The sequence below is a fragment of the Paralichthys olivaceus genome, chromosome 24 (assembly GCF_024713975.1).
Source record: "Paralichthys olivaceus isolate ysfri-2021 chromosome 24, ASM2471397v2, whole genome shotgun sequence".
Lineage (NCBI taxonomy): Eukaryota > Metazoa > Chordata > Actinopteri > Pleuronectiformes > Paralichthyidae > Paralichthys > Paralichthys olivaceus.
Window position 1 is genome coordinate 3,011,966 of NC_091116.1, and position 23,253 is coordinate 3,035,218.

The 23,253-nt window shown below is 43.0% G+C and overlaps 1 protein-coding gene and 2 pseudogenes across 1 annotated transcript in view; 1 reads left to right on the forward strand and 2 right to left on the reverse strand.

The window, feature by feature from the left end:
• Positions 1-1,442: 1,442 nt before the first annotated feature.
• On the reverse strand, positions 1,443-4,023 carry LOC138407053 (uncharacterized; annotated as a pseudogene).
• Positions 4,024-16,780: 12,757 nt separating this feature from the next.
• LOC138407114 (uncharacterized) lies at positions 16,781-17,634 on the forward strand (annotated as a pseudogene).
• Positions 17,635-18,986: 1,352 nt separating this feature from the next.
• The window catches only part of LOC138407078 (uncharacterized), a 119,199-nt gene continuing 114,932 nt past the window's right edge, over positions 18,987-23,253 (reverse strand). Inside the window, exons 5-7 of the mRNA XM_069521422.1 lie at positions 22,077-23,184; positions 20,353-21,563; positions 18,987-20,254 (exon numbers count right to left, since the gene is read on the reverse strand). Coding sequence (XP_069377523.1) covers positions 19,188-20,254; positions 20,353-21,563; positions 22,077-23,080 — 3,282 coding nt within the window. The 5' untranslated portion in view covers positions 23,081-23,184 and the 3' untranslated portion in view covers positions 18,987-19,187. The remainder of the gene's footprint in view (positions 20,255-20,352; positions 21,564-22,076; positions 23,185-23,253) is intronic.

The following is a 23,253-nucleotide window of genomic DNA, read 5'->3' on the forward strand; positions in this document are numbered from 1 at the left end:
CAGCTTCATCTCTGTCTCTCTTCCTCGACTTTTCCTTCAACTTCCGTGACTGAAGAACAACAAACTACAGCAGATGTTGCTCTACAACTACTTTACGCATGTGATGTGTTTTATTCAGCAAAGGTAAGAGACTGTTTGACTAAAGACCAGATAAATGATGGGCAAATGTATGTGTCACAGTGTCTCTTTGTTTTTTATATTAAATTACATCCATCTCTGTGATTTTCTGTTACTGTATTTGTACATGATTTTTGATGATATATTGGATATATTTCTTGGCTTAGACTAATAAACTAAAAGAAAAAAAAAGATTATATCTATCAATGTGAATGTGTACAAATAAAGTCTATTGTTGTCTTGTTGTCTTAAGGCCTCAGCCCCCTCCACTGTCCCCAGCAAAGTGAAAGGACACTCAAAAGTTTTATTTAACAATTTCCACACTGTGACCCATATGTGTTTTTCAGCATGTAAATAGAATACAAAGTAAATAGAGGAAGTAAACAGTACTATACTGGTTGTAACTGAACCATTGATCTTTTCAGGAATCTACATGCTGAGATCTCCTCTGCCCCTCATATACCTGAACAACCACACAGTAAGATGTATCATACGGCTAATCTTGAGTATTATTGGGCCCCAATCCGCTCCTCCTTCAAGATGACCCTCATCCTGCTCATCATGAACAACCTGCTGCCCATCACCAGGGGGACGCCTCTCATCAGTGAGTGTCCGACCCCTGTGATGCTGGAAAGGGAACATTTCTTGGTAGAAAGTAGTTCCACTGCTCAGTGCATCATCCCTCCAATGAAGAGGAGCAACACAGTCACAGTCTTCTTTAACCCAGCTACTAGAGGTATATTGATATTATCTATACAATTTATATATCTATATCTATATATTATTTATATAAATTATGCTGAACAAGTCATGAAAACTTTAATCAGACAGTTGGAATAAGTGGTTCTGACCAAGCAACATTCAGTGGAAGTAGAGCAAAACTGTTGTCCTCTTTCAGATGATATTTCTTCTATTTGTCTTTTACAAAGTACCCTGAGCAAATAGATAATAATGTATGAGATGGAGAACATATTTTCCTCCTCTACAATCCCTCTTTTCTAGATCCTGTGCAAACTTGATGAATGGAAGGGGAGGAACCCATTTAATGTGGATGCAGGTGTGGATTCAGTTTTTTAAATTTTTTTCACTTTCACAGGAAATTCTCGACATTTTATGTAAAAAATATGTTCCTCTCCATCAGGGAATCGACCCCGGTCTCCCGCGCAGCAGCCGTGGATTGTTTAGCTAAACGGCCCTAAACACATTCCCATTCATTGTCTATGGTAGTGCTAAACCACTATAGACGTAATGCTCCTCCCGTAATGTCACTGAAAATTTTGGCGCTGTTTCAGCTTCATCTCCAGTTCTCGGGAGTCAGGGTCGAGGGGAAGTCTGAACAAATGAGTCTTGAGTCTTTTGCGGAAGATGGAATGCGATTCCGCTGTCCTGACATTGGTCGGGAGTTTGTTCCACCACTGATGTGCTAAAACAGAGAAGAGTCGCAACTTCGCTGAGTGGGCTTTGTTTGCTCTCAGTGATGGGGGTACCAGTCGGCCAGCTGATGTAGATGAGCAAAGTGTTCTCGCTGGGGCATGTGGTCTGACTAGTGTTTGAAGGTAGACAGGTGCAGTTGCATTGACGGCCTTGAAGGCCAGCACCATCATCTTGAATCGGATGCTGGCCCCAACAGGAAGCCAGTGGAGGTCACGGAGGAGGGGGGTCACATGGGACAATTTGGGAAGATTGTAAACGAGGCACGCTGCAGCGTTCTGGATACGCTGCAACGGTTTAGCTGCAGAGGCTGGGAGTCCAGCCAAGAGGGAGTTCAGTTCAATTCAATTTTATTTATATAGCGCCAATTCATAATTTACATTATCTCAAGGCACTTTACATTTAAAGGTCAAGACCTTAAAACAATATTAACATAGAGAAACCCAACAGTTCCCACAATGAGCAAGCACAGGCGACTGTGGAGAGGAAAAACTCCCTCATTAACAGGGAGAAACCTCTGGCAGAACCAGGCTCAATGTGGGCGGTCATCTGCCTCGACCGGTTGGGGTGACGAAAGAAAAGTAAGGGGGGAGGAAAGGAGAGATGGGTGGAAAGCGGGGGAGAGAAGAGAGAGATGAGGTGGAGAGAGAGAGACCGGGAACAATTTGGCACCATCAGTATCAAGGCTGACTATAAAAATAACAATGTAGTGATCTACAACAGGATTATATATATTAATCAATTACTGAGTTATTGTAATAAATGATGACAATGGTGATGGTAGTCGTTAGAGTTCAGAGTTATCTGAAACAATATAGAGAGAAGAGCCAGAGGGACTATGGGAGGACAAAGTGACACTTTGACATGATGACATGTTAAAACTAATAAATAAATAAATAAACAGGTGTGGGGGGGCAGAGAGACAGAGGGAAGTGAAGAAGTGCTCAGTGCATAATGGGAGTTCCCCCAGCAGTCTAAACCTATAGCAGCACAACTAAGGGATGGTTCAGGACTCACCTGATCCAGCCCTTACTATAGGCTTTGTCAAAGAGGAAGGTTTTTAGTTTTACTTTAAATGCTGGGACAGTGTCTGCCTCCCGAACCCAGAGTGGGAGCTGGTTCCATAGGAGAGGAGCCTGATAGCTTAATGTTCTACCTCCTGCTCTACTCTTACAGACTCTTGGAACCACTAGAGACCCTGTGTTTTGGGAACGAAGTGAGCTACTTGGATAATAAGGTGTTATCAGCTCTTTGATATATGAGGGGGCGTGATTGTTGAGGGCTTTAAAAGTGAGGAGCAGGATCTTGAATTCTATTCTAAATTTTACCGGGAGCCAATGTAAGGAAGCTAAGACAGGAGTGATATGATCTCTCCTTCTAGTTCCTGTCAGCACTCGTTCTGCAGCATTTTGGACCAACTGGAGACTTTTAACAGTCTTCATGGAGCATCCTACTAATAGAGAGTTGCAGTAATCTAATCTAGAGGTTACAAACGCGTGGACTAGTTTTTCAGCATCCTGCTTAGACAGGATGTTTCTAATTTTGGTAATATTGCGTAGATGGAAGAAAGCCGTCCTAGACACTAGTTTAATATGGGGGTCAAATGACATGTCTTGGTCGAACAACACTCCAAGGTTCCTCACAGTGGAGCTGGAAGCCAGACAGTGTTTCTTTGAGATGTTTAGGGCCAATTACAACAACCTCAGTTTTGTCTGAGTTTAAAAGTAGAAAATTTTGGGTCATCCAGGCCTTGATATCTTTGAGACATTCCTGAAGTTGAACTAGGCGATTAGATTCATCATGCTTCATGGAAATATACAATTGGGTGTCGTCTGCATAGCAGTGGAATTGTATGTGGTGCTGTCTGATAATGTTGCCTAACATTAGGCAACATTTGTAGAGGGCAGACCTGCAGGATCGGGCCACAGCAGTGATGTTGGGGGGCGCAGGACAGTCCATCGTCTAGGATTACGCCCAGGTTCCTTGCCGTCGACGAAGATGGTACCGTGACATCCTCGACAGTGACTTACAGGTCCATAAGAGGGCAGTATTTCCCCGCGATGAAGAGCAGTTCAGTTGTCGAAGGTTGAATTTGAGGTGATGCGTAGCTGTCCAAGCGGAGATGTCTGCCAGACATTCCGAGATGCACGTCACAACGTGGGTGCTGGAGGAGGATGTGGGAAGAGAGAGGAACAGTTGGGTGTCGTCAGCATAACAGTGGTAAGAGAATCCATGCGATGTGATTGCAGAGCCTAGCGATCGAGTGTATAGTGAAAACAGAAGTGGTCCTAATACTGAGCTTTGAGGGACACCAGTTTCCAGAAGGCAGGGATTGGACAAGGAGCCATTCCATGTGACCTGAAAGGTGCGATTTGTCAGGTATGATGTGAACCAGGTCAGAGCAGAGTCAGCAATGCCAAGTTCAGCCAGAGTGGAGAGGAGGATTTGGTAGTTGACTGAGTCAAACGCAGAGGATAAGTCAAGGAGAATGAGGACTGACGAGTCGGACGAGGCTCTGGCGGCACCGAGAAACTCAGTCACTGTGAGGAGGGCCGTCTCAGTGGAGTGACCAGTCCTGTAGCCTGACTGATTAGGGTAAAGGAAGTCATTTTCTGAAAGATAGGAGGACAGTTGGTCTTAGACTGCATGTTCCAGTGTTATAGAGAGGAATGAAAGAAGAGATACAGGTCTGTAGTTTCAGATGTCAGCTGAGTCTAGGGTGGGTTTCTTTAGGAGTGGCTTTACCATGGCTGTCTTGAAAGGAGCTGGAATAATGCCTGAAGTGAGGGAGGAGTTGATCGGAGTGGTGAGGAATGGCAGGATGTCATGAGAGATGTCTTGGCGAAGGGAGGAGGGAATCGGGTCAAGGGAACAGGTGGTGGCACGGTTAGACGTCACTAGCGTGAGAACATCTTCAGAGGAGAGAGGGCTGAAGCAGGTAAGGCCATCAGAGGTGAGGTTTGGGGGAGGTGCTTTCTGGATGGGCATAGGAGTAAATGAGGAGCTGATGTCTTTTACTTTCTTGGTAAAGTAAGTTGGAAAGTCATCAGCAGTGAGGGAGGAAGGAGGGTGAGGAGAAGGAGGGGTGAGGAGAGAAGAGAATAAGCAGAATAGTTTCCTGGGGTTGGAGGCAGAGGAGTTGATCTTTGACAGGTAGAAGGCAGATTTAGCTGCTGATACTGTTGAGGTGAAGTCAGAGAGGATGTGGTGCTAATGGGCAAGGTCATCAGGATGATGTGATTTTCTCCATTTTCTCTCTGCTGCTCGTAGCACCGATCTATTGGTTCGCAGAGATTCAGACAGCCAGGGAAGGGGGGTGGGTGATCGTGCCGGTAGGTAGGTGAGAGGATATAGAGCATCTAAAGAGGACAAGAGGGAGGATAGCAGAGTGGAGGAGGCTTCCTCAGTGGACATTAGTGAAAATTGGTCTGTAGATGGTAGTGAGGAAAGAACAGTAGAGGAGAGAGCAGAGGGAGAGAGGGATTTCAGATTGCAGCGGGTAATGACTGTGTGAGGCCTGGGGGCGAGGGAGGTGGTGAATTTTAAGGGGAGAGAGAAAGTGACAGCGTGGTGGTCAGACACAGTGAGTGGGGTAACAGAGGGTGGTGAGGTACTACAGGATCTTGTGAAGACAAGATCGAGTTGGTTCCCAGCCCGGTGGGTTGGTGGAGAGGGGAAGAGGGTGAGGTCAAATGTGGAGAAGAAGTCAATGAATTCAGAGGAGCGCAGCTTCTCTGGGGGATGTTGAAATCACCCAGGACAACGAGCGGTGTGCCATCGTCAGGGGAGCAGCTCAGGCAGTGTTTTCTGGAGTGATCCAGGTCTCGGTAAGGGCCAGGAAGTGAAGAGTCTGCAGGGAAGCATAGTAACATAATTGACAGATATGTATGTCACGTTGTCTTAGGGAAAGTCTTTGCATTTTATATATAATAACATCGATATGTGTGCTTTTCTGTTCCTACTGCATATACAGTAGTAGTAAGTAGCGTGAGCTTAACTTAGCAACACCACAACAAAACTTTACTGTAAGGTTATAAAGTTAATGTTATTTCCGTGGGACATGAATTCAATTCAATTCAATTTTATTTATATAGCGCCAATTCATAATTTACATTATCTCAAGGCACTTTACATTTAAAGGTCAAGGCCTTAAAACAATATTAACGTAGAGAAACCCAACAGTTCCCACAATGAGCAAGCACAGGCGACTGTGGAGAGGAAACACTCCCTCATTAACAGGGAGAAACCTCTGGCAGAACCAGGCTCAATGTGGGCAGTCATCTGCCTCGACCGGTTGGGGTGAGGAAAGAAAAGGAAGGGGGAGGAAAGGAGAGATGGGTGGAAAGCGGGGGAGAGAATAGAGAGATGAGGTGGAGAGAGAGAGACCGGGAACAATTGGGCACCATCAGTATCAGGGCTGATTATAACAATAACAATGTAGTGATCTACAACAGGATTATATATATTAATGAATTACTGAGTTATTGTAATTAATGATAACAATGGTGATGGTAGTCGTTTTTGTCCTGCAGCCAGAGTTATCTGAAACGAGAGAGAGAGAAGAGCCAGAGGGACTATGGGAGGACAAAGTGACACTTTGACATGATGACATGTTAAAATAAATAAATAAATAAATAAACAGGTGTGGGGGGGCAGAGAGACAGAGGGAAGTGATGAAGTGCTCAGTGCATGATGGGAGTTCCCCCAGCAGTCTGCTTTGGTGCTGTCTAATAATGTTGCCTAAGGGGAGCATATATAAGGTGAAGAGTATTGGTCCAAGGACAGAACCTTGTGGAACTCCATGATTAACTTTCATGTGCATGGAGGAGTCATTGTTAACGTTAACAAATTGGAATCTATCTGATAAATATGATTTGAACCAGTGTAGTGCTGTTCCTTTAATTCCTATATGTTGTTCTAATCTCTGTAGCAGAATCTTATGATCTATTGTGTCAAATGCTGCACTAAGGTCCAACAAGACGAGGACAGAGACAAGTCCATCATCTGATGCCATAAGAAGGTCATTGGTGACTTTCAATAGTGCTGTTTCTGTGCTGTGATGGGTTCTAAATCCTGACTGAAATTTTTCCAATAAACCGTTACTATCTAAGTAACCACACAGCTGGTTAGAAACGGCTTTTTCTAGGATTTTGGAAATGAAGGGCAGGTTGGATATGGGTCTAGAGTTAGCTAAAACCTCTGGATCAAGCGTAGGCTTTTTAAGCAGAGGTTTAATAACGGCTACCTTAAAAGCCTGTGGTACGTAGCAGGTTAGCAAAGACATATTAATCTGATTTAAAATGGAACGGTCAATTAGGGGGAGGACTTCTTTAAAAAGTCTAGTTGGAACAGCTGACAAGTAGTTGGTTTAGATGATGAAACTAACGAGGTCAGTTCAGGAAGATCAATAGAGTAAAATTTGTTTAGACATAAATCTGGTGCTATGGTTTCAGGACCAAACAATGTATTAGTGTTATTCACTGAGAGGAGGTGGTGGATTTTATCCCTGATGGTTGTAATTTTATCAGTGAAGAAGCTCATGAAGTCATTGCTTCTCAGATCTAGAGGAATAGATGGGTCAGTAGAGGTGTGACTTTCTGTCAGCCTGGCTACAGTGCTGAAGAGGAACCTGGGGTTGTTCCTATTTTCATCTATTAGTAATGAATATTAAGAGGTTCGGGCATTTCTAAGTGCTTTTTTGTAATTTATAAGGCTATTCTTCCAGGCTAGGTGGAAGTCTTGGCGAGTGGTGGAACGCCACTTCCTTTCTGGCTTCCGCGATGTCCGTTTTAGAACGTGCGTTTGGGAATTATACCATGGAGCTAATCTCCTCTGACTTACTTTCTTCTTTTTTAATGGGGCGACAGCTTCAAGTGCTGTTTTTAGTGAGGCTGCAGTACTATTTACAAAGTTATCAACTAGTGTGGGAGTAAGGTTTTGATAATCTTCTTGTATTGTACTGACACATGGCTGAGAGGGAAGGGAAGAGGGGAGCAGTTCTTTAAATTTGTGAACAGTTTTGTCGGATAGACATCGACTATAATAGAATTTCCGTCCAGAATTGACGTAATTAACAATTCTGAATTCAAATGTAAGTAAAAAATGGTCAGACAGAAGAGGGTTCTGTTGGAATAGTTATATTTTCTATGTCAATGCCATATGTCAGGACAAGATCAAGAGTGTGATTCAGGCAGTGGGTCGGTTGATTCACATGTTGAGTGAAACCAATCGAGTCTATTATTGATTTAAATGCTGAACTAAGGCTGTCATTGGCAACATCTACATGAATATTGAAATCACCTGCTATAATGATCTGATCTGTTTTAAGAACTGTTTTAAGATAATTGCATTTATCACTGCAGAAATCTTTTGTGATTTACCTCTAAACCTCTGATCAAATTATTATTATTATTGGGATCAGATGTTTTTTCCGTTCCCATAACCCCTTTTGGTCCAAAGTTCTAAAACTTTCAATACCAATTGTTTTTGTTCTCCTTTGCCTAATATAACATGGAGATCAGAATTTGATACCTTTCCAGTCAGTCAATCTAAGCTACTGAGACAACACAATGATTGAACACACAAGAAAGTGTTACTTACAGAGGTGAGGGAAGAGTTAAGAATCTTCCATTGATATGCATATATCAAATCCTCTAGTTACATCTACGCCTTGTGATGTTAAAATTAGCATATTACTCAATGAACACATCAAATCTCTACCAATAAAATCTATCAGCCAGCGTGGTGACAACAAAAATTAATGTTTAAAATTTCCTTAACCTCATTTTAACAAAACAATGGTACAGATTATCTCTCTATATACTGTCCCCAGCTCCACCGCTACTCAATCGCACTATGTGTATTGGTTCTCAGGACAATCCCTGATCTAATGTCCAATTTTGCCACATTTGAAACAAGCGTCAGTTCTTCCACGTCCCCTTCCTCTCCGTCCATGACTTTTCTTGTGCCCGCAGACTTGGTTTTGATATGCTGCCAGTTGTCCTTTTTCTTTTTCTTGCTGTTCAAGAGTTTTCCTGCATGATCAGCATGACCCCGTGGTGGATTCACCATTCTCCACTCCTGTGCAGAGACGGATCTTGCCACTTTCGAATACTGAGTCCCCATCTCAGTCATCAGCAGTCTCTGCTGTTCAGTGCTGGTTCCAGTTGCACTGCATACCGCTCCCCCACTTAACACTTGTGGGAGAGATCAAATGGTAGGTTCTTTCATATTGGTGAATGTCCATGGTCTGGAGATCAGCTGAGTGTTTCCATCTCCTGCAGCCACCTCCACCATCGGTGCTTGCAGGGTTGCATTCAAATCATAAATTGCCTCCTTCCCGGTTCGCCGTGGAGTATGTGAGTGGTGCATGATGGAGGCCTATCCACCTCCTCTGCTGCAACAAGGTCGAGGTCTGGATGGAGGTTAGGGACAGCTGGAGCTGCCGCCTGCGCCCTCTGCACCGGTAGCAGCTGAGTGTCCTGCTGGTCATCGCACTGCACCGCTGCTGGCTGTAGTTGTCCTCTCGGTGGAGCTGAGTCCAGATCAGGGTCTAGTCGGACACACTGAGACTTGGAGATTAGTTCAATGCCTACCTTCTGTAAACTGTCCCTGATATTCACTTCAGTTAACCAAAATTCACACGCTCCAGTACAAATATCCCTACATTTCTTTTTTCCTTCTAATAGTTCCTCACTAACTCGTTCCTCTCTAACTCTACACTTACTATCACTTATTAACATATACTGAACATTAAGAAAAGAAAGTGGATTAGCATTATCCTTATCTTTCTTTCCTTTGCCAATGTTTAAACCGATTTCTCTAATAGGTTGTCTCAGCAGTTTTAACATAACTCTTATTTATCAATTTAAACTCCCCATTTGTTCAACAAAATACAAAATTTGGAGGACCAAAGTTATGCTGATATGGGAAAAGACATTTACAAATTCCCTAATTTATTTTAATCCGTTCTTTTTAATTTACTTTTGTTAAAAATGTGTTGTTAGGATTTTAATTTTAGGATTTAAGTCTTTCTTAATAACCTCAAAAAGCCAATTATACCCCTAATATACTTAAGTTTACTTAAATGTACTTACCTTTGGGGGTTGAGAACTTCTCTTAAAGCAGATTCATGGCAGTGTCGAGATGATCCTGGCTCAGGTCTCAGTCCTTCAGTCCCAGTCACATCTCCAGTGCAAAACTCTATTTACTATATTATATCATAGTTTGTTAAATCATGAACTCGACGTCAGAACCCAATATAACAAGTGTATTAAAATCAACAAACACTCCGTATATTCCTATTATTATATCTTGTATATATCCATACTCCTTAACTCTGTGACCTCCTCTCAGATCACCAACCTGCTTATTCTAATACCATACTCATTAGTTCCCAATTAACTATGTGACCTTCTCTAAGATCACTAAGAGGCTTATTCTATATTAACTCTGTGGTCTCCAAGACCACCCGTGATCTCCAAGATCACCCAAAGCTTCCTTGATTCTACATCGGTTCCAAACCTTGCCATGCCGACACGTCTGTCACTCACCCTGTGAGAGAACCGTTTCCCTTCTGAATTTGTCTTCCCAGAAAGACAGTGTCTTTGTGCTAATTGGTCCGCTGGATCACAGCAGTGAGAGCACTCTTTGGTTCTCAGGCATCAGGCCCTCACGTCTCTACCTTCTTTTGTCAAGGAGGTTGAGGTCCCAGACTCCCTGCGCAGTTTTACCTTTCAGCCCTGAGATCCAGAGTGTCTTCTCACAAGAGTGATCCTGCCGACAACACCAAAATTGTGGTGGCAATTTCTGTGAAACAAGCACAAAGTCAAACACTTCTTTCTGAAAGTTAAATTCAGCATCTGCAGATGGACTCATCAGTACACATCACCTGAATGGCATGCACAAATGAGCAAAGAACATAGGAGAATCAGTGTTCCTATAACTCGCAGCCCCCTCCCACTAAGCATGCAAAGGTATTTATTACCCTCCTGTAGTTTCTCTCAGTGGAGGAGATATCCTGTCCATTTGTTTACATGTTCTGTGGATGACCCCCCTGTGAGACCCCAGGTGTGAGATCCCAATCAGAGATACCAAGAGATACCATAAAGTTGTGGTTTCTCGAGGCCATAAAACTCAAGTCTCTTAAGCCACCATCATAAACCTTAAGGTTACCCTTTTAGATTACAATTTGGTCAACTCTTTGGTCAGTCATTCACATACATACATCATGCAATTAAACATACACAAATGTAAAAATTTCCATTGCAGGAGCAATGTAAGCCATGCTTCAGCATAAGGTCATATATCATCTGGGGCTCAGTGCATCGCACTGTGATCATGTTGGTGGCAGACCCAGGTGGCAACACTACCAGGCTGTGGGGTTCCTGTCAGGGTGACATGAAACAAACAAACGATTTGTGGAAAAGGAGTATATAAACTTTTCTTTTTTTTTTTTGAGAAAAAAAAAGTTTAAGAGAGGATGTGCTCAGTACTTACATGTCTGCAGGATAGCTTAAACATCATCCTATGGTCTGCAACGGTCAGCTCTTTTCTTAGGGTCCGACTGCACGCTTTCACCAATGCTACTGTCTTCATGACATTTTCGTAGAAGCTAACTCCTGGCTGAATCTCAGTGTATGTGACACTATATTGGTTGACAATTTCAGTCAATGGTTGTTTATCTGTCAACAATAACTCAAAAGCTCCAGAGCCCAATAGATTAAACGTCGGGTCTGCCCATAGCCTCTTCATTGTAGAGAACAGTTTGGCTATATAACTCCAAACACCAGCGCTGGATAGGTGAGCGCAAATAACTCTCAAATGCTGGGTCTCATTTTCTGTACAGTTCCACCTGCTCATGTACCACCAAGACCTGATGTGGGTTAATTGATGTGAGGCTGTGGCACACGGCACCATCGGACAACCACTGTCATGTACTCCATCATCTTAAAGCTTGTTGAGCAGACAGAGATCTGTTTCTGAGGAGAAACCAAGCACAGAACGATCTTTTCTGCTTTTATGCACTGATGAGGACCTTAAAATGTCCGTACAGATCTGAATCATCCCACTTCATAAATTTATCCAAACACCCCTTGTTTGTCTCACCAAGGTTTCTCATTTTTTTTAAACGAAAGGTGGTTGGATAAATTACAAAATATCTGGTTGGATATACAACATGTGATTGGATAAATGAGAAACCTGACCGGAGCAACGACGTCCGGTCGAATAAACGAGAGGTGGTCGGATAAATGAAAAAACATCTGGTTGGATATTGTGGTGGCAATTTCTGTGTCTCTTAAGCCACCATCATAAACCTTAAGGTTACCCTTTTTAGATTAACAATTTGGTCAACCATTGTCCGCTCATGCAATTAAATGTAATTTCCATTACAGGTTAAAACAAATAGGAGAATGTAACAAACTTCAGGAGCTTGAAGTACCATTGTAATCTTTTTTTTTTATTTTAACTGAATTTTGGAGAAGAAGATTGTCCTCAACTAGATGCATTGGATAATCCATAGTAGAAAACAGGAGAGCTGACAGAGAGCTTTTTCTTGCAGCATTCAATTCCATTGCCATCTTCTCCTGAGCCCCCTGTGCCTCGACAGCAACGGCAGCTGCCATCTCTTCCAGAGCCTCCTGTGTCTGGACAGCAGCGACAGTGTCAGCTGCCATCTCTTCCAGAGCCTCCTGTGTCTGGACAGCAGCGACAGCGTCAGCTGCCATCTCTTCCAGAGCCTCCTGTGTCTGGACAGGGAGAAGGAACTCTGTCACCTGGAGCCCCGTAAATCACCTTTCCTTTGCTACATGAACACAATCAGACACATTAGAAGACAGATACAAACGGAGGCTCAGAGGTGTGTGTGTGTGTGTGTGTGTGTGTTTGCATTAATGTGTGTGATACTTACAATAATCCAACAGGAGCCAGCCTCACCTCCAGGTGTTTGGTCAGCTTCACTGCTGGCACATTGTTGAACTGGAGACAAGAACAGACACAAAATAAGAGATAAGACAACCTGCATCATCTGTGTCATCTGTCCCCTTGGTGTCAGAGAGTTAAAACCACAACCTGTTAGTTATAATAGTTTTCATCCAGGATTGTATCAGTGCCTCATCCATAAGCAAGTCATACACTATACTGAGCCTTTATAATCAGTATCAAAGTCCCCGTCTCTTCTCTGCCCACTTAAATACTTCTTATTCATCCAGTAATGAAATGTAACAGAATACTTTATATTAACAAAAGTAAAAGTAAAGTCACATTATTAAAACCTACTCTACTATAAGAAAAATAGGTCATTAAAATATTTGCATAAATACATTTGGTCAGAAGTATAAATGCATGTATATCTGCATGTATATCTGTATGTATGTATATGTATGTATATATATATATATATATATATATATATATATATATATATATAGTATTTTTATAAATGCGATTTTAATTTTATTTTGGTAAATCATTTGTTTTATTATATTTCTAATATCTATTTGGTATGTATCATAATGCATATCAACAATGAACTGGTGTCTTTCTTGTTTTGCACAAGTTAAATCTGGATATATAGATGTGTCATGATGTCAAGAATTATAGTTAGAGAACAGTTTTAGAAGTGTGGTCATAGACACAGCTGGATGAGGTTTGTGTGACACAGAGTCTCAAACCTACAAAGCAAAGACACATACTCTCTTTTCAACGTTGGGGTCAACGACTGCACAGTCAGGAGTTTCGAGCTCAGCAACAGCGTTTAGTGTCTGTTCCGTCTTCGAAAGCTTGACATACAGCATGTCATCATCCTGCTAGCTCTCACGTTTTCTCTTTCTGTGGAAAAACAGAAAAAACACAGAAAGCATGAATTACCAATGTGTAAAACTGTGAGGAAAGAAAAGAACATATAAATTCATGACAGACAAGGTGACTGTGAACTAGTCAGGCAGACTTACTGTGAGTGGCGGTTGTTCACGGGAGAAGGAAGTCTGTCTCCTGGAGCCCCGTAAACCCCCTTTCCTTTGCTACATAAACACAATCAGACACATAAGAAGACAAATAGAAACAGTAGCTTAGAGGTGTGTTTGTGTGTGTTTGCATTAATGTGTGTGATACTTACAATAATCCAACAGGAGCCAGCCTCACCTCCAGGTGTTTGGTCAGCTTCCCTGATGGCACATTGTTGAACTGGAGACAAGAACAGAAACAAAATAAGAGATAAGACAACCTGCATCCTCTGTGTCATCTGTCCCCTTGGTGTCAGAGAGTTAAAACCACCACCACACATATTTATACCTAACCCAGCCTTGTATAATCTCTGTCCTGATCTTAATATTGTCCTCCTGAACATGATGAACCAAAGATGAATAATATCTGTAACCTGTTAACCTGCTCTGTGGTGTTTCCCAGAACTCTAAAGCACAGCACTATCACTGACACCACTGATTCTTTAATCAACCACAGAAGAAATCAATCATGCAGTTTTTACAATTTAATACATTTCTTCGTGCCAAACGAGAGGTTTCTAACAAAGTAAACGTCTCTATACTCAGTCAGGTTAACTTCTCTGAGTACTCATGAATACTCCTCCATTAATAAGTATATTTCTTGATAGAGGTATTGATAAAGTTCCTCTGAATCTCTCTCTAACCAATAGTAAGTACCTCTGGTTGTGTCTGGTTGTGAGGCCCTGTCTGGCTGAACTCTGGGCCTGACTGCAGGACATTTTGCTGCTGGTCGTTCAGTTCAGCATGGGGTTCAGCAGGATACTGCTCCTGGGATGGATTGTTGGTGATGCGCTCAAACAGGTCCCGAAATGCATCCCGCTCCAGCACCTCCCTTTTCTCCGCCCAACATGCTGACCACTGGCTCCTCATCCTGGCAGTTGTGCACCTGTCTCTTTCACTGTTGTTCTCCTGTGACATTGCTGAGAAACTAGGTTTGAGACACTTTTAAAGGGTAAAGTATCAGAGATAAAAACACCAAGTGTAAACTATATCTACTACTTCAGTACAATCCAGAGGGAAATCCCCTACATTTCAATGCTCTACATTTACACGACAAGATAAATGATAATCACTATTTTTACCTCAGCATGCTACTTACATAGCTTACATACTGATAAATACATATAACATTCTGATAAATACATATAACATGCTGATAGATGCATATTATTGATCAAATATTATTTATATTATATATTATTATATATATTTGTTTTATTAACAATCAGTCCACAGAAGCTTGTGTTTACAGATAACTGCATCTTAGTTTTAAAAAAAATGTCGATGTGAGTATTACCTGTTGGGTTCACTGGTTAATCAGTTGGCTGATGAATAATAATATCAATAACTGATGTTAAAGAAAGTCAGTATTTTAGACTGAAAATGTAGATTTTCTCTCCAGGCGTCTCTCTCTGCGGTCCACTAGTGAAATGATCAAAGTCACAAATTGCTCTGATCATATATCCTTACATTAAAGTTTAAAACTCCTTTAATCCTTTGTTGTTGTCATTGCAACAAAGGAGAGTTAAAACTCCTCTTTTAAATAATTCTTGAAGCCCCTCAATAGAATATGTTATATTCTGCAATTAAATTTGTTGAACATAAACCACTGAGTATTTACTGTTCATGTTTAAGCTTTCTTGCAGCATTCAATATATTAAACATATTCTCCTTTAAATCCTCTCTCTGAGCTTTGAATTTGACTTCAGGTGACTCTAAAATCAATATTTTTTTTCTTTCTGTTTAAGTCCTTTAAGATAGTTTTAAATACTACTTATATATTATAACAGTGTAAATGTTGGATTGCTCCACATAACTTTTATAATCTGCACGGAGTTTGGCTGGATAATTGTTTTGTTATTTTATCCATATGGTTTTATCATAGAGACTAATTGCAATAACTGCAATCACCTGACCATAGGTAGCACATAGACGACCTGTTTGTTGGAGAGATTTCAACCCAAACAAATGATGATGGGAACATTTTGTGTTTGCTCAAGCACTGCTGCTGCATCACGTATAAAACACATAAAAACTTCAATCTGTGTCTTTCTTCACTTTTATGACTTTTGGGAAGCAATCAAAAACTGTTCAAAAATCAGTTTGTTTCAATAATTGTTTTTGAAGCAAGACAATACCGGGACATGAGTTTATCCACAGGTATTTTTATTTTTATTTAACAAATACAATACATTTGGAGGCAGTTGTGTATTTTGACTCTTCTCCATTTGACTGAGCACCGGAGCATTTCTACAATCTCTTATCAAATTCAGAAGAACAGCAATATATTTGTCTTTACATATGTAACTCAGCGGGCAGCACGGTCAAGCAGCAGTTAGCACTGTGACAGCACGAAGGTTCCCAGTTCTAATCCCAGTTTGGCCTTGGCCATTCTGTGTGGAGGCAACATGTCCTCCTCATGTCTGTGTGGGAGACATGGAGAGTAGAGGTTAATTGGAGACACTTATTGTTTGTTACCCTGCTGGAAAACTGTTCAGGATGTACCCTGCCTCTAATGTCAACTGGGAATGGCAACCTTGAAGGTTTAGCAAAATAGATATTGGATGGATAAATAAACCAACCATTCTAAACCCCTTTTTCTGATGTATCATATAAGTGAGGCTTTCTCTGTAGTATCTGGCATCATGAGTTGTCCATGTTGCTTATTCACTCATAAGGTAAGCATTTGAACATTGACTATGAAAACTGGTTATAAACCGGTTGTTTTAAATGGATTAAAAAAGTAACACATCAGCCAAAATTAAAATATAATGTGCTATGTGTGACCAACTGCTTATTCATTTCTGGATGGTCCGTCACATTATTGGAAATAATATTAGTTAGGTGATAAGTTGCAGCATCATGTCCCAATTGGCAGTGGCGAACCGTGAGCACTACAGCTGGGCCTTCACCTCAGCCATCACCGCAGAGAAAAGAAATCATCATGGAAAAAAGCAACAGTACGATGAATTGAAAGGGTTTAACAACTGCAATCCTTTAATTAACTATGACAAAGATGTAAATAAATAGACCATAACATCATTAACATTCTCCACGACAAGAAACATTCTCAACATTAACTTCAGAAAACTGGAGACCATTTAGGCTACATAGTTGAAATTAAATAAACATACTCTAACGCCAAAATCTGAAAATGGGACACTTCTGTTTTCACTATACACTAGATCACTAGGCTCTGCATCACATCGCATGGATTCTCTTAACACTGTTATGCTGACGACACCCAACTGTTCCTCTCTTTTCCTACATCCTCGTCCAGCACTCACGTTGTGACGTGCATCTCGGAATGGCTGGCAGACATCTCCGCTTGGACAGCTGTGCATCACCTCAAACTCAACCTTAGTAAAACTCAACTCCTCTTCATCCCGGGGAAAGACTGCCCTCATATGGACCTGTCAGTCACTGTCGAGGATGTCACGGTATCACTTTCGTCGACGGCAAGGAACCTGGGCGTAATCCCCGACAATGGACTGTCCTGCACCCCCAACATCACTGATGTGGCCTGATCCTGCAGGTTTGCCCTCTACAATATCTGCAGGATCCGGTCTTTCCTCACAAAAGACACAAAACAACTCCTGGTCCAAGTGCTGGTCATCTCCCACCTGGACTATTGCAACTCCCTCTTGGCTGTACTCCCAGCCTCTCCCAAATTCTCCCATGTGACCCCCTCCTCCGTGACCTCCACTGGCTTCCTGTTGGGGCCTGCATCCGATTCAAGATGATGGTGCTGGCCTTCAAGGCCGTCAATGGAACTGCACCCATCTACCTCCAAACACTGGTCAGACCACATGCCCCAGCGAGAGCACTTCGTTCATCAGCTGGCCGACTGGTACCCCCATCGCTGAGAGCAAACAAAGCCCGCTCAGCGAAGTTGCGACTCTTCTCTCTTTTGGCACCTCAGTGGATGAACAAACTCCCGAACAATGTCAGGACAGCGGAATCGCTTACCTTTGTTGGTGAAAACAGACACACAAAGTTGTTGTTGAGATCAATACTCCTGATGCTTCTTCTTCAGTCAGTCCTTGAAGTTAAAAGAGAAATCGAGGAAGAGAACTGGAGATGAAGCTAAAAACAGCCCCAACATGTTCAGTGGCCACGAGAAGCATTACGTCCATAGTAGTTTAGTACTACCATAGACAATGAATGGGAAAGTGTTCAGGGCCGTTTAGCTAAACTAACCACGGCTGCAGCGTGGGGGCCAGTCGAGAATACTGGACCAGTCCAGCAAGCCAATAGGATCGAAGCATTCTCTCTGGGTCCGTTCATTTATTTATTTATTTCCGATTCCCCAAAAGACAGGGTTCACATCCCGACCGCGCTGTTATTGAATGTGATATTTCTGAGCAAAAAGCATTGAAAATACGTGGCGATTAACAATTAATTACGTTTTTGTAAGTAAAAATATATATTTTTGCAGTTTATAGAATGTAAATGCTACTACATTGAAAATGGTGAAATACTACTTCAACCTATTTCCAGTGTCTTTGTGGAGATCTTATAATGTTTTTTTATGTCTTCACATGATTTTAACAGTGTGTTTAATTATCATTAAAATCCTCCATTCTTATGACTCAGAACTTTTTGTCTTTGTGGAAATCTTTTAATGTTTTTTTTTAGTTCTTCACTTGTTTGTAACAGTGTGCTTAATTATCATTAAAATCCTCCTTTCTTATGACTCATGACTACTATGACTACTATATTGTTTTTATTTAAGCAGGACAAAAAGGCAGTGTGCAATATTTCAAAGAAAGTTCCAGTTTTATTTATTATGTGAAATAATGTATATATGACAAATGAAATAATTGGACTGTAAGTAAAGTTTTAGAAATAATATAGATAATTTAAGACAACAATTAGATATGACAATGACACAGTACATACATAGGGAGGGGGAGTATACAGTGATAGATACAGTGCTGGTTAATATGACAAGTAGAAAACTGGTGTTTCTGGTCATGCAATAATGTTAAAGTAAGTAAAAAAATTAAGTAAAAGAAAGAAAAAACTATACAGCTATATTCAGCTCAACAGAAGTCTAAAGAACCTATGATCTATAGACATATAACCATGCAGAACAATTAACATAATAACCCAATAACATATGAACCTTTTCATGTTTACAATCTATTTACTTTCATACAGAAGACTAGACGGAAGCATTGACTTATTTACATCCAAACGATTGTTAACAACAGAGCACTAAGTACATCTGTACAACAAAACAGTCCAAACTATGCACAAAAGATCAAGTTTCTACATACTGGCATATATACCTTTCACACATTCATACATTCAGACATTTGTAAAATAAAGAAAGAAATTTAAAAAAAAGAACACAACAAACAAACCAAACTAGTTTCTGGTGTGTACATTTTCATGCATTCACACATAAATAAAAGAACAAAAGAAAAGAAAAACAATATATGTACACTTTGTTTTACAACTATTAATGTGTAGTCTATTTACATATACACAGACAAAGAACCTGTACGTCTAGAGACATATACACAAGTCAAATAAGAAACATTAAGAACAATAATGAAATAAACAATAATGAAATAAAATAATGAAATAAAATCAAATAAAATGGGTACAAACAATGGGTATACAGGGAAATCATTTCTTCCTTTCTTCCACAGTTCTTTGTCTCTCAGCCTCATAGAAAGGAGACTGCCGAAACTCGGGCCAGCTCATCTCCTTGGCCATGCCCTTATCTCTGTACAAAGAGTACACCTTTGATGGGCAATAAATGTATTTCCCTGCCACTCCAGGGAAGCCCGTGTGAATGTGAGGGCTGTTTGGTCCCTGTTTCAGTTCCAAGCGGCAGAATCTGCAGAGGCGGACTGTTGGTTGTGGGTGTGGTTGTGGGTCTGGTTGTGGGTCTTGTCTCTTCCTCTTTTTCTCCCTCTTATCATCCACCCGTTTTCTGGTCGCCTCCAGCTCCCTCTGAAAGAACTCTGTCCGCGCAAACTCCTCAAAGGACATTTTGGGGTCTGAGAGTCCCTCAGCAGCATAAGTCTGATGCACCTTTCTAGAGCAAAAGAAATAGCACACAGACCCTTGCTGGTAAAAGTGGTGGACAGTGGATCCATCAGTTTGAAATTCAGACTTGGGCTGTCCACAGGCAAGACAGGTTTTTGTCTGTCTTCTCTTCTGCTGTTGCTGTTGTTGTTGCTGTTGCTGCTGGTACTGCTGCTTCTTCAAAACATCCTCCACTATTTTGTCTATCGACTCTTGTGACAGATGTGTGGGTGGTGCAGGTGGATTCACGGTGGCGGGCTCCATGGTGACCACAGGAACGGTGGTTGTCTCACTCCCCTTTGTCAAAGAGTGCCACAGATGTTGAGTCTCCTCAAGTGATTCCTGGCCCGTGTTCAAAGATGAACTGATGTTCAGCAGTTTGGCCAGGTGCTTCACATAGCGGGAGATGTGTAGCTTGGTTGTGGGATGAAGCAGGCTGTTCGGATCTGTTGCGGCTTGATGGACCATGCTTGCATAATCTTGATCCACAAGATTAAGCATGTCCTTCTCCCCGTGGTACCTCTGCAGCAAGCTGTCGATGGTGGCTCTCATGGGTGCCGTCCACCTTGTGTGGTCAAACACATAAACCCGTCCACCTGTCTTGACGGGTCCAGTGCGGGCACTCCTCGGCGAGGACCGCTGTGGCAGGGCATATGAAAGTTCTGAAACACAATAAAGAAAAATTAGTTCCTTAGTTAATCATTTAAAATCATTACAATGTAATACAAATATGTATGCCCCAAACTCTATGTTAACTTACCCATTGCTGCGGGAGGTTCCTGGCTTTCGTCTGTCGTCGGCATCTCGTGCTTTAGACGATGGCCAACAAATGGTGCTGGTCCAGGGGATGGTGCGTCAGGGTGCTGTGTCCAGCTGGAGGAGGGTGCTGGTCCGGGAGGTCGTGTGCCAGAGCGCGGTGTCCAGCTGGTGGCGGGTGTCACCTCTGGTGCTTGGGCAGGACCGGGTGACGGAGGCACAAGAGCAGCAGGTTCAGCAGTCTTTTGTGCTCTGTGTTTGGCCCAATCCAGAGGGACTGGACGGCAGCCTGGCTCATGGTACTCCAAGCCAAACTTCTCGCCGGTGTCCCTGTCAGAGAGGTGGAGTGCAGGATACTTCTCTTCTCCAGTCACTCTCCTTGAGGCAGAGTTCAACTCCGCTGTCAAAGCTGGATCGAAGACAGCAGGGAGGATGACGCCTGGCTGCTTCAGGTCCACCAGCCGTTGAAAGTTCCACCGCGCCACTCCGGTCATGCCCTGGGCCTGGAACAGTTCGGTGGAGACATGAGTCCCCGTGACCCACTGGGCCTGGTGGAAGTGGTACCCCTCCTGCTGCGACGTACCTCTGACAGGGATCCATATCGGAACTTTGGCGCCTTCTCCAGCTACGTGGTTTAGCTGGAGAGTTCCTCCGTACCTGTACATAATGCCCTCTGTGAGTTCAGGGTCGCTGAGGCAACCACGGAGAATGTGGACTCTCTGGATGCGCCATCTCTTAAGCATGGACCGCTTAAAGAGTCGGACGCCGTTGGGGTCCGTGGCGAGGTGAAAGTGTTTCATCACTTTCTCGACTCTGTCCAGCAGCTCTGCGGGGTGTGGGATTCTGGTTCTGCAGTGCTCTCTAGTGTGTTGCTTCGTGGGATTGGCCGGACGGATCCGGCAGAACTCGTAGGCGTCCCGGAGTCGCTTCAAGTCCTCCTGATCCACCACAGAGAAGGCAGCAGAGAGGAGCTGGCAGAACGTGCTATACAGGCTGTGGTGTTCGGAGACGCACTCGCGTGCAAAACGCCTCATACAATGGAACAGGTCCAGTTTTACAACAATGCTGCCATTGAAATGAGAGGGTGAGGCACAGGTGTTTGCCAGCGGTCCAGCGGTGGCTTCAGCAATAATGGAAGGGGTCGTCTTCCACGCTTCCCAGTGCAAATGCTCATCAGGAAGGCAGTCTGGGATTTTGAACGGAGCACAGCAGTCCCTGCAAGGCACAAAGATACATAAGCATTACTGTCAGGACTGTCTTGCACTTTTATTTGTGTAGTCCCTCTGTACCCTTATGTCTCTTCCTGTTTCCCATTGTTTACTTCCTGTCTTTTGTACTTCCTTATTCCTGCCATGTGTGCCTCTGTTTACCCTTGTCATGTGTTCCTGTGTCTCCACCCCTCACCTGTTCCCAATTAGTAGTCTTGTCAATTCCCTTGTTTAGTTCATCTGTGTCTTGTTATCTAGTTTGCCCTTGTGCATGTAAACCCTTGTCTTCCCCTCAGTCTCTGCTGGTCATCGTTTCGTGTGTTTCATGTTATATGTTACTATCGCGGTTGGTTTCATAGTCCTGTCCTTTTTTGTAAGTCTTAAGTTTGATTAAATGTGCATTTTGGGTACTGCACAGAAGAAAACCCTGGCTATTCTTTTTTCAACAAAGTTATTTTGTTAATTAGACATGGCATCGGCAATTTGAGTGACAGTGAAAAAAGAATATTGCTGTTCTCACCTGTCCATCCAGTGGTAGCCTGCCTTTTCCACTCCCGCGTCACTGTACCTCTTGGCCATTCCTCGGTACATCGGCTCCAAGGACCTCTCAGTCTCAGCCTGAACCATCACCCAGGAAACAATCAGCCAGTTCTCGTTCATTACTGCATAACTGGACATGACTCCAGATGCCAACGTCACTTTGCGCGCAACCTTCCTGGTGTGATCAGACCTAAAGGTCTGCCCGAAGGTGCCCTGGAGGAGTTTGGAAATGGCCGGCTCCTGACGTCTGTACTCGTTCAGAAGGCAGTCAGTCAGGTAAAAACCAGACACAGAGACTCCACACCAGCCATCAGGATCGTCGTATGATCCGAAAGCACGAGGCTGGTTTTCCCTCCTCAGGAACTGCCCGATGGTCCTCTGTCCGTGCACGCCAGCCTCAGCATCCCAGACACCCTCTATGGCTTGTAGGTAGGCCAGGTGAGCTCGCTCATACCTGAGATGCAGGAGCTCGTTCACTTGGTTTGCCATGTCGTTCGGCGACTTCCCAGTGCGCCTCAGCTCGTGCATCACTGACTTGCAGATGGCCTTCTTGTAAGTCACAAGCGCGGGCAGAAGGTTCAAGAAGCGCTTGGGCAACATCTCAAGCCATGGCGGACTGTCAGCATACCAGTACTTGCCACAAGCCTTGCAGGAGAGTCGCGAAGACAACATGTAGTATTGACCACTGGTGCAAACAATCACACGAGGCCTGCCCACACCAGCTGAGACCACCTGCGGATGAGGACAGCCATGATGACATGGCAGGACGTAACAGTTTCTCATCCTGGCCATGATGTCAGCCTCAGGCTTCCAAATGAAGAAAGGATGGAGCCGAAAGAAGTTGGGGGATGGGAGCTCAGCCGTCGTCTCAATTAGCTCAGGTTGTGGGGGTAGACGCCACAGGGAAATTGTGTTGCCGGGGTTACGCACTGGCCGAGACCCAGGCCACAGCCCGAGATCCTTTAGCTCTGTCTTCATCCACATCTTCTGCTGGTGTGAACAGTTCCAGTGGAGGACATCTTGGTCCTGCCTCAGCAGAGGCACACGAACAGGTTGAGGGACAGGAACAGGCGCCTGAGCTGAGGGAACTAAGATTTTTAGAAGGAAAACAGATAGAACAAAATGGTTATTACTGCCCTGTTATTCATTATTGATTT